The sequence below is a fragment of the Teleopsis dalmanni genome, chromosome 2, assembly GCF_002237135.1.
Source record: "Teleopsis dalmanni isolate 2A chromosome 2, ASM223713v2, whole genome shotgun sequence".
Lineage (NCBI taxonomy): Eukaryota > Metazoa > Arthropoda > Insecta > Diptera > Diopsidae > Teleopsis > Teleopsis dalmanni.
Genome location: NC_051847.1, coordinates 70,025,378 through 70,037,955, shown reverse-complemented (window position 1 = coordinate 70,037,955; position 12,578 = coordinate 70,025,378). Strand labels below are relative to the sequence as shown.

At 27.4% G+C, this 12,578-nt stretch overlaps 2 protein-coding genes across 2 annotated transcripts; one reads left to right on the top strand and one right to left on the bottom strand.

The window, feature by feature from the left end:
* Nucleotides 1-127: 127 nt before the first annotated feature.
* LOC119674793 (maternal protein exuperantia-like) lies at nt 128-2,880 on the bottom strand. The gene is made up of 5 exons (XM_038085948.1): nt 2,549-2,880; nt 2,419-2,485; nt 566-751; nt 306-458; nt 128-136 (listed from the first exon to the last, which is right to left on the bottom strand). The coding sequence occupies exons 3-5, from the start codon at nt 722-724 to the stop codon at nt 128-130; spliced, it is 321 nt and encodes a 106-aa protein (XP_037941876.1). The 5' UTR covers nt 725-751; nt 2,419-2,485; nt 2,549-2,880.
* Nucleotides 2,881-5,789: 2,909 nt separating this feature from the next.
* On the top strand, nt 5,790-12,288 carry LOC119683169 (MIP18 family protein galla-1-like). Its single transcript, XM_038096788.1, has 4 exons — nt 5,790-6,279; nt 6,354-6,466; nt 6,524-6,674; nt 12,034-12,288. The coding sequence occupies exons 1-4, from the start codon at nt 6,087-6,089 to the stop codon at nt 12,129-12,131; spliced, it is 555 nt and encodes a 184-aa protein (XP_037952716.1). The 5' UTR covers nt 5,790-6,086; the 3' UTR covers nt 12,132-12,288.
* Nucleotides 12,289-12,578: the final 290 nt, after the last annotated feature.

Here is a 12,578-nt window from a genome sequence, read left to right as displayed (position 1 = left end):
TAAGGGTCTCTGACTTGTACAAAACCTTTTTTTTTTTTTGCAATTCTGTTATGTAGATGTTTTAGTAAATCAAAAACAAAAATATTTATTTAGGTTGTCGTTAGGTGAAGAAGAGATTGGATACTTTTTACTTTATCTATAATTTTTAAAGAAAAAAAATCATACACTATTTATTTTGAGATTTGAATTAAGATTATACCAAAAAGTAATAAAATAAGAAAAATGAATAAAATAGGAGAAAATAATATATAAAAATTAAATGAATTTTTTTTTATATTATTATATATAGGAGCAATTTTACTTACCTTATAAGTTTGCATAGACTTCAACATGCGATAGAAACCAATGGAGATAACGCGAACCTGGTGACGTTGACGTGCAGCTGGATTAAGATTCATATATGGCATGATGTACTGCTCAAAGTGGTCTTGTGGTGTGTAAGCGGCCAATTGAACAATCTGTAATATATAATTGAAAAGAATTAATCAGAATGGAAAGAATTTTTAATAATGAAAAGAATTAATAAAAATTTTAAGACAGATTTTTTTTTTTTTGGATAATTTACCTCATCAATTAAACGACGTCCAGTAGTATCGATGTCAATGCCAACCAAAGTATATTTGCCAGATGGCAATATCTTAGTAGAACTAATAAGAATATCATCAGAACCAGCTGATGGTGCTACTTGAGTAGCTGGACTATCACCAATATTTGCATGAACCATTTTGATTTTTTTTTATTGAAAATCAAACTGTGAAGAAGAATTTAATATAAACACTAATTAATTAGTTTTATATGTATATTCAATATATGTATAAAAAAAAATTACGGATAAATTACACGAATAATTTTACACTTCGGTTATGCGTATACACTGGCAATACTTCGACAAGTTTTTTTGCACATTCGAACGTGGAAATCTAGCTAAAGTCTGGACAGTGTAGACGCCAAGATAAATACATTTGCTTTATTATAAAATAACTATGACTTTATGGGTTCTTAAAAAATATGAAATAAAAGGGGATCTATATAAAAGTAAGCGACACAGGCATAAAATATTGTATATTATATTTTTCAATATAAGCGCATATACGTGTTTTATTAACATATATTTTAAAATAAACTATTAACAGTTAGTATTTTTAAAAAAATTCATTTACATTAACAATTATTAACAACTTATAAATGAAATAGCAGTTTGTGTAGTAAAAAATTTTCTCTACAAAGTTGACAGTTAACGGTTCACCTCAAAATTGCAGTAAAGAACAAAATGGCTGCCAAATACGAGAGCCCGCAATATTGAAAAGATTTTTTTTAAGAAATAATAAAAACTAAAAAATTTTTAACAATTTCAACTAATTTATTATTATTTTTTTTATATAATTTCAATTAAGGAAACAAAAGCTTATGTTTCGATGGAAACTTTAAATTGATTTGTAAAGTTTGGTGAAGTCCCTGTTTCCACGAATGGCCAAAAAATACATTTTTATTTAATACATGAATTAAAAATAAGATTTTACTTACATTTATTGATATTTTTGTTAAATTAAATCAATTTCACTGTAAAAATGTAAAAATTTGCAATTCCGTAAGAAAAAAACTGAGGCTTTGAACTATTATTTCTCGAGCACAAACTGCAAACTCAAAAAGCAAACCACACTCGACAAGCTACTGAAAGCAACTGATTTATAATAGAATCGTAATGAATGTAGTAAATTTTTTTTTACGAAGTAAAACGAATAAATACGAATGCAACTATTAAGAATGTTCTAGATTTTTTTTTGACAATTAAAAAGTGTAGAAACAAGGATATGTATTAATACATATGTTTCTGTCTCTTTTTATCAAATACAAAATTAAATACTAATTTATGAAGAATTTTATTAATTATTAGATATTAGTTGTTAATTTGTTGTTGCATATTACTATCTTTAAATGAAAGCTTAAGTTTTATTTATTTTTTTTTATATAGAAATAATGATGTTTATGGTACTCTTACTTCTATTGGAAGGTAATAGAATGTTAACATAAAATACAATTCCAATAAGAAAATAAAATGGCAGCTGTCATGTTTGAAAAAAAAAATTAAAAATTAAACTGAAAAAAAAATTTTAAAATTTAATTTTTTTTATGAATTAATTTTAAAATAAAATTAAAAGTATAAAAGGACAAAACGCGCGTGATATTGCGTAAAATATATTTGGAGATATTTATTCGCTGCCTCAACTAAGTCTCCAAAGGACAATTAAATAGTTTACATCAATAAAATATATAGCTTTTTTTTTATTAATTTTTAATATTTAAGAAATTTTACTTATTAATAAAAATAACAGCGCCAAATAGCATTTAAATTCTCTATAAATCGCGAATAATACCAGATATATATGTTTAACATATTAAGAGTTCAATTTTACTTACCTTTAAATTGTTGCTTTCTGCTTTCTTATATTAGAAATTGAAAATTGTATGTTTTTCAAACAATTATCTGAAAGAAAAAATATGAATTTAAATAAGAATCAAAAAATTTGCAATTATTTTCTCAACTTACCGACTGAACAAAATAGTTCGAGTACCGTCGTAACGTTATGAAAAAGACAAACTTACTTAATGTATCTTTCCCTGAACTAAAAAACTTCTAAATGTACGCCTGCTGCACACAACGGTACGTACGGCACTTTTCTTAGTTGTTGTTTTTCTTTTATTTTTTCTATTTTGTTTTAGAGAAAAACGTTTCGGCTAAATTGTTGTCGAATTCGTTTGTTTACGTTAATAAATTTCCGTTGTTTTGCGAGCTAAGCTCTTTTCAAGTTGCAAGCAAACGTGTTTAGAGAAACGAAACCGTTCGAACAAGACAAAAAAATAAACTGAATTTTAATAATTTTTATTTGAGCAGGTCGATTTTTCAACAATTTTCAAAACCTACTTTGGTTCCTTAAAATTTACACATACATTAATTTTTTAATTTTGACATTACAGTAAAATAACTAATATATAAATAAAATTATTAATATACGTATAATATATATATATGTATATATTATATATATACATGTACATATATATATACATAAACTTTTAAAAATATAATTAGTTGAAAATCCCTTTACAATGATAAATAAAAAAACTTTCCAAAGAATTTACAAATTATTGGGAATTATTTCATCTTATTCTTGGAATCTTATTTTAAACTAATAATTTTAGGTTATTTAAAATTTTTTGTTTTTGTTATTCCAATTAATTCCTAAATCATTATAATAGTTTTTAGTTTAATAATTACCTTTGCTTAAGAAAATTAAATTTAATTTAAATCTTATAATTTCAAATTAAATCAAAACTGATAAAATTCGACAAACGTTGACTTTGTCACTCCACTTCTTTCACCAAATACGCTTGATTTGCTATTGAACTGAACTAACTGATAAGCGGTCGTTTATTTGACAATTAAAAACAAATGATTTATAATTAGTAATTCTACACTAATATTTCTACACAAAGCAACCATCCAATACAAAGCGTATACGCAAATTTTTATGATAAATAAAAATGTTGAACTTAAGGCCGTGCGCGAGTTTGAGTAAATTGATTGATGAAGTAAAATATGTCGGTATGGCAGCGAGTAGGATAAATTAAATAAAAAAATTATGTAAATTAGGTGTTACCATTGTGAACATTTTATAAGACGTTTAATAACTAAATAAATCATTTTTAATAGTCAATTTATATGAAACTCTATAAAAAAAATATAATAATACTGCATTAAACTGTTTTTATATTATTACAACATTATCAAGATAACAAATAACCGAAACATTAAAAGTGCAATTACAATTTATGTCTTAAACGAATCTGTTAGCTATATGTTATGTAGCGATCAAAGCTTTGTCAGTCACTACATGTTTTTAATTTATTAAAGTTTTTAATTTAAATCTAATGTCCATTTCGCACAAAAAGTTAACATTGAACTTCAAGTAAAAAAACTGTATGTAATGTCAAATCAAGAATAGCTGATAATAGGTTTGTTCCATGAGGTACTTGTAGTAACTTTGAGTAACACTGTATATACACAAGTGGGTTCCACCAGCAAATTTTCGAGTAAATGAGATCATCTGAGAGAGCGTTACTTCCCTGACGAAGTTTGAAAATGCTACATAGACTTTACTCATACATTTTATTTCAAGTAAAAGTTGTATGATGTGTGAATCAGCTGTTTTGGCTTGAATTTAAATTTTTGTATTGTTTATTTGCACGGCACTGGTGTTCTTACCAGACTTTACACAAAGGTGTTCCATGAAATATCTCCATCTACAATCGTGGTTACAACAACCCTTTGCATAGAATTTACTCTTAACAACTAATTACTATCTAGCAAGTATTACTATCTACTATCTATCATCATTTCTTTCCGTCATTTATCTACAAATTTTGCCTAAAAATATTGGTTCTCTAAATACTAAGCCATATGTACGCTAATGTCTGCCTTTCTCTTGATAACTGAAATGTGGCTTCAGCTTTTGATTTTAATGGTTCAACAGTTATAATTTGTCCATTTTGTATTCCTAAGAGTTAGGTTTATTGGGTCGAGGTCAAATGCTGTGGCTTTCAATGTTTTCCACTTACAGGAAAAAAAGGATTCGTTTTCATAAATTAGAACAGAAAAGTTATAAAATCTATTTGATTGTGTTAATATAAATAATATGTGTAATAGTTTGATAAATTTTTCTGTATTCGGTAAGACATCTGCTGATGTTTTGTTTCGACAGGTTTTGGTGCGGTTAGTTGTAATTATTTAACATTTGTGAAATTAATACAAAAATTTTATGAATTTTTTGCCGGTAAAAGTCATTAGTCATGATTTAATGAAAACATATGATAACTTGTTGGCGCTAGATCATATGGAATTAATATGAGGGAACTACCTCCCGTAAAATATACTAAACCATATTATTGTTTCATTAATGAAATTTATTTTAATTAAGTGTTTTCATGTGAGGTTCAAATTGATTTTCAAAAGAATCCTTTTAATTGACTAAATGTATATGCACTTGATGAATACTGGATTCACACGATATTTTGGATTGTAATTTTAGCTGTCATTTCAAACTCTTCATGATTTCAATAGCAAAACAAGTTCAAATCACGAATATTTGAATGAGAATGTTGACAACTGAAAATATGATTGAATGGTAATTTTTACAAAATCCTGTCAATTTTAATTTGTACAGTTCACTATAGTATAATACTGTGCAGTACAAATTTATGCTATTGTGAATAGTTTTGATAAATGCATGAAATTTCCATACAAAATGAAACAAAACTGTTATATATCATATGTATATATCAATGTATAAAGTCTTCATCATATTTAAAGTTATTTAAAAAGTGTGGACATATGATAAATCCAACAATCTAATTGCAATGAAGATTGTGAGAACCAATATTTTTGCTTTTTGCTTTCAGATGTAAGTTTAAAATTTTTAAAATAAAATAAATATAATCATAACTCTAAAAAAATAATCATAACTCTCGTGTGAGTCCAATTGTAAGCAGTAAATTAAAGTTTACTTTATTTCTATTGTAATTGGAATTATACCTATTCAACTTTTAAATATATGAATAAATTTATCTATATATACAAATATATATATAACTTTGAGTTTATATGTTAACTGACCTATGCTCAACGGCTTTTAAATGCAGTCGTATGTATGGGCTGCTTATTTATTGTCGTTTCTGACGGCTCACAAGTTTCTTTTTGGAATTATTGTTTTGCAAGGCAAATGTCACTTTACGTGCGACAAGTTCTTCCCACTACAAAGCAACCAAACAGCTCAACAGCTGGTGTTCTACGTCATAAAAAAATCAAACTTTTGAACTTTAGAGAAATCTTGGCAAATATTCCGAGTGCAACTGAAATCATATTAAAATACAATACTCGAATGTTATTTAGTAGAATATTGTATGTATATAAATAAATATAACACCAGATACCTCAAAAGAAATCAGAGCAAGCTGTTACATATTGACATTGATAAAAAAAAATCATTTGTGTGATAAGAGAGTGTTTAATTGATAAAAGCAATTACAAAATGCTTTCTTATATTAAACGTAAATTATCAGAGTCAGATAGTAGCACCGCAAACAATACAGTGTTCGGCGGAGCTCTAACGCGTAAAATACAACAAATGGCGTTATCGAATGAGGCAATACCGGTTGGTGAGGATGCGCTCCTACAGGAATTAGGCTACCAAAATGCTGATGATTTAAAGGAAACAATTTATGGTTAAAATTTTTATTTATAATTAATTTATGTTACATAAATGTTTTTATTGAAATTATTTTCTTATAATTTTCAGATATTCTGCGCAGTATACGTGACCCAGAAAAACCAAATACATTGGAGGATTTAAATGTCATATATGAGGATGGAATTTTTATTCTTCCACCAACAAAGGCAAATGTGTCCGTCGTAAGAATATAGTAAATTATTATTTAATAGATTTATTCTGATTGCGTTTTTGTTAAGGTGCGAATTGAATTTAATCCAACTGTGCCACATTGTTCGTTAGCAACTTTAATTGGTTTGTGTATACGTATTAAACTGGAACGCAGTCTGCCACATAATATTAAAATAGATATATATATCAAAAAAGGCGCACATACAACAGAAAACGAAAGTGAGTAAAGAAGAGTTTTATTTAAAAATTTTTATAAATAAGTGGAGTCGTAGTTTTGGTTCATCAATTAGACAAACTTTTTTGTATAAAAAATATGTTTGTCATCATCTTCAAAGTGTAACTGAAAAGTTATTTATACTGTTAAGATGATTTTTAAAAAATGAAGTCTGGATTTTATAAATATTTTGGTTGATATATACAGCCTCGGTTTACTTTTATTACCGTGAACTAATAGATCAAATAAATTATAATATTTCTTCCAGTACTTCTATTAAAAATAATATTCTAAAAGTGCTAAAAGTTCGTGCAAATGAATATGTACACAATATAGGAATTATATAGTATTATTAAATTAGTGAAACAATGACATCTGTCTTTTTGTATCGTTTTGTTTTATTTAAATAATTATTAATAACCATATATACGTTTAAAATATTTTTCTACTCTAAAAAATACAAGAAACAATGACATCTGTCTTTTTGTATCGTTTTGTTTTATTTAAATTAATTTTAATAACCATATATACGTTTAAAATATTTTTTTACTCTAAAAAATACAATGTTTAAAAGTAATTAATAAAGTAATTTTAAATTCCCACTTATTTAAATATTTATTAATTTTATTACTACCTATTTAAAAAACTCTTCTCTAGTTTTCTCAACTATGATTTAAACATGGAACATTGTCGTGGTGTTAAATCCACAAATTGTTTTTGGAAAGCTCAGGCTTTTTCGCATTTACGTTAAACTTGTAAGTTAGTAGTTCTTATTCACTGTATGATCAGTTTTTGAAATATCTTAATGAATTATTTGATTTTAAACAAATAAAACAGTTTATATATGACTAGTTTGGTGTTGGCTTTTTGTCTCAACTTTCATTCATATCCTCTGGTTACATCAGCAGTTGTAACGAGTTCAAGTACATGCCGCTATTTTAACGCAAAAAGTTTTTTGTCTTAACTTTCATTTATATATTACTGTTTCGTCATCGTTTTAGTATTTATAATTCTTGAGTATTCACTCTTTATAATACGTTTCAGTGTCGTCATCTTAACACAAAGCAATCTTTTTCTCAATCTTCTCTCCCTTGGAGGAATGAAAACACATATTAATTAAGCTCTGAAAATAAATACAGTTATTATATTGATCAGCTGGCTATATGGCTTCCTTTTAGTTAATTTTGTTATAAATAGTTTCTATTTTGCTATATTTCAAATATATTGTTAATAGCGTTATATACGGCTTTATTTCGTAAAAAATGCTGCTCTGTATGGTTTTGCATTATCTTCAGTCTTTCATATTAATTATATAAAAAATAGTTAATACTATTTTTTACTAAAGCTATTAAATGAACAAACCAGGTCTTTTTAATACTCTCAACAAATGTTCGAAAATGTTAATGAGAATGAATTAAGATTGTCATTTTTTTAAAGCATTTGTTCTTTAAACCTCCAAATATTTTATTCTAGATATTTTTAACTTTTTTCCACGTAACATAAGTGCCACATATTATATTTTCATTTATGTTATATATTATATTATAAATTAAGTTACAAGTAGGTTTATTATAAACATCAAGTAAGTATTCTTGACTGCACATTTTTACTGTTTCGGACATCCATCTACATTCTAACCCATGAATTTGTCTTGTTAATCCTTTCATGTTATCTGCTTTTACATCTCAGCGAGTTACAACAACATTGTTTTGTTATTTATCCCCGTGCACGACTTAAACCTCTCGGTCTAAACTCTCGCACAACCTTAAAGGGCCAGGCATTAAATGTACTTAAAATATGGTCAGCCCAAGCTTACTTTCTTTTTTTGTTATATTTTTATATTAGTAATTTTGGGGTTTTTTTTTGATTACTTTATTTCTGATGCAATCTAGTCTTCTTTTTGCAACGATAGATCGAAGAGTATGAAATCCTGTAGTATGAAGAATTTATTTTGTTTTTGATTTTGAAACTCACACTTCAATATCATTGAACAAAATAGACCTTATCACTTCTTTGTAAATATGCATTTTATCTTCCGCATTCCATAGTATTTTAATTATTAATTTTTATAATTTAAGCTTTTCAAAAACGTTCACTTAAAGCAAGTAAATAACTTAATATCGGTATAGGTCCAAATATAACGTATTATGTAATAATTTACCAATTCAACTTATTTTTAATTTATGATATATTTAATTTATTTAATCAATTAAACTGTTTTATAAAAATGAATAAATTCCCAAATTTTGTTCAAATAATAACTTTAAAATATTGTAGATTGTATTCTTTCGCCGTTTGGAATATTAAAATTAATATATTACAATTAATAGTTTAATCACAGATTAGCGGTGTTATTGAACAGTAAAAATAGTTACTTAGCAAGCATTCTACTATTAGATCAATATTATAGACGGATTAATAGACAATCCGTCTTGTCTTGTTACGAGGAAGACAAGACAAGACAAGACTTGTACGTCGAGGACTAGATAATGGGTTCAACCATTACAATAGCAACTACCTAATAGTGTAAATTACTTTTTCAAAAAAATTTATTTTCATAAAGAAGATTTATTGAAGCATCATTATTTATAAAATTAAATAACTCCTTTAACTCTTATAGCTGTCTGACCCCTAGATATGTTGAATACCTTTTCTTATCCGGTTAAAAAAAATTGTGGAATGGCTCTGAGACTTCAACCCTATGCTCCATATAATTATTTTATTTTTCACTATATATTTCCTTTTATGAGTTATCAGTACAGTTTTATTTGTACTTTCTCCAATTTCCAATCTCCAATTATTTTTCTAGTAGTGTCTTTTCGATAATCATAATTTATTTTTGTTTTTTAAACTAAAGAGTTCTGATTTTAAGTTCTTCTTTTTAGTCCCACTTTTCTTAATGGCACTTTGGGTTGCGACGATCTTTTTAAATCTCATTCCCTTTAGTGCTTTGTTATATTTATCGCTTCATATATATCTTTCGCTTCGGGCATTTCCTTTTCTACTGTTCATTTTCGAATCATAAACTGCCTTTTGAATTTACTGGCCAAGATCAGACTGATCACAGCACAGTTAACTTAGATCTTGGGTAGATAGAACTAGAAAAATTTGTGGAATTTTTTTAAAGTATTTATTTTTCTATCTGCTAGTGTGACTAATACTTTATATTGACAATATGATTTGTCGGAAAAATTCGTAATGAACGATTCTGTTCCAGTCAATAGTCAAAAATGCGGTTAGAACAGAGTTTTTAATCTATTCTGTGTTGTTGTAATGACGGCATGTCTTTATGTACATGACAGATAATATGAAAGGAATTAGAAATTCGAATACATGCGTTAGAATATTTTATACGAAATATGAAAAAGTACTTGGTTGGAATTAGGATTATTTGGGAACACAAGTGGATTAGCAACGGATGAGATTCTAATTGAAACCAACCTGTGCTAAGGTAAAGAAACCTAGCCACTTCAATAAGACAGAGCCAAAGCAACCTCTTTTATGGTACTCCACATTTATGGATCTAAAAAGTGTATGTGTCCATTCGTCAGTTTCAATGTGTTACAAATCCTTCTGAAAAAATTTTTATCACTCAATAAACAAGTCCCGCTTGGGAAACATACTTACCTTATTGGCAGTGTAACTAATACATGAAAGAACTCTATTAACAATATACAGCGCGACATGATTCTATTGATCATTATTAGTAAAAATTACTAATGAACTATATATTTAAATAATATTCAGCTTTAAAATAGATAATGTTTTAGGTTTTTCTCGTAAATTTCAATTTCGACTTTTAATTAAACCAGTTTTGAATAAAATAAAAAAATTGTACTTAGAATTGAAAACGCAGAATCTTATGAAAATGTTAAATTTAAGTTCAAAAAAAGTACATGTCATATGCTAAAAATATGGGACAAATTTTTTCACGAACCCCTCCTAAATAGTGCTATCGTTTTTTTAGCCCTAAAGTTGGCCATCAAAATCAAAACTCAAACCTGGTTTTTTGCGTTAAGCTTTTACTTTCCTTAAATAATTTATAATATCAGACTACTGTGTTCTGATATTAGGAACGCTATGTATGCACTCTTAAGTTTGGTTTCCGGTATTTTGACACGGGATTTAGCTTTTCAAATCAAAATTCAAATCCGGTTTTTCACTTGTGGTTTATACAAGCTATCCTTATTCAATATTTATATTTTGAGTATATATATACTAAGATTGCCATGAAGTAAGTAGGTTGTAAATTATATCTTTATAAGTCTTGTAAGTTAGATCGTGGTTATGACTTCCATTGTATACTAAATTTAATGCTATAGCCAGGAATAGCGTTAGCGATAGTGTCTCAATAGATGGTTGTAATATAGAAGTTTCCTTTACAAAATCTGACTAACCAAAATAATACTATTGAAATATAATAATATAGGAAGTGTTTACGATTTTATTAGTTACTATAGAAATTCAGAACTTGAAAATATGCTATGAAAGATTGTCTGCACATATATATGTCCATGCCTTATTTAATACATATGTTTGAAGGGGGTATGGTTTGCCCAATACTAAGATCCAATACTAAGTGAGTGATTTCTTCTTGTTGTTGTTGAGGTGACCCAATGGGGTCTTAAAGCAGATAACTTGAAACGTTTTACAAGACAAACACATGGGTTGGGATGTGATGGAACACATAACATAACAAACACATAACTGTTTGTAAAATAGCTTTGGGAGGTGGTGAACGGTACTTGGTCGTCGTGGTTGAGGAGCGGTTCCGGGGTTTAGACCCGCCTGTTCATGAAACCAAGTGATTTCTTCACGAACAAGTTTTACATCAACATTTTCCAATAATACGATCTTATGGATATCTACTGAGAACGGTGGAAGAGTGTCAATTTTTTGATTTAATATGTTTGATGATATTTTAATGAAGAATATTTGATCTGTAGGTATTCGTTAATATAATACTTCTATTAAATTCTTTCTATGCAATTTTTTGCATAAAGACAAGTATAGACTTGTGATGAATACTGTTGTTGTGCTAACCCACGGGGACCTACAAGCGATAACCTAAAGGTTTTATAAGAAAAGGTATGGGAAAGGGAATTAAGTTAGAAGGGGTGGATTGGGAATGGTAGGGATTTCTTGTAATGAATAGACTTCTTTACTTAGAAAAATTTCGGTGAAGCCGAGTGATGAGTGATGGTATGAGAGAGGGGATTAAGTTGGAAGGGGTGGATTGGTAGTGGAAGTGATTTCTTGTGATGAACAAATTTTTTTGCTTGCTTGAACTGATTATTATGAATATTATGATTATTTAATACAAATCAATATAAAAATTAACAAATTTCATGTTTTACCTTTCAGTAAATAAACAAGTCAACGACAAGGAAAGGATAGCAGCTGCGATGGAAAACCCCAATTTACGGGAATTAGTTGAAAATTGTATAAAAGACGAGGATTAGTTTTGGATAAGCTATAAATAATTTTAAGTTCTAGTTATTTAAATATTTAAATTATAAGTGAATATAGGAATTTTGTGTTAAAATGATCTGGTGATCCGTTATGAAAATCTGTTTTGTGTGGTGCTACTGAAAGTAAATTTGTTGTATGTCATTTAATTGCGAAAATCTTGATTATATTTTTTATAAATCCACTTCAAATTAAATAAACAAGAAAATCTAAAAATGATTCAATTAAAATTTTTTTCTATATTAAATGTATTAGCTGTTCACTTTTATAACTTGATATTTTCCTGTTGAACTCTTAAGTGTATTATCAAAGTAGTGTTCTTTAAGATAAGTGTCTAAAAGTGGAAGCTATTAGTAATTTATCAATAATAAAGTTAATGATTTACAGGCACACCGTGTGCACCCACATAGCCATAACACAATATGGCCGAAGTTCGGCCA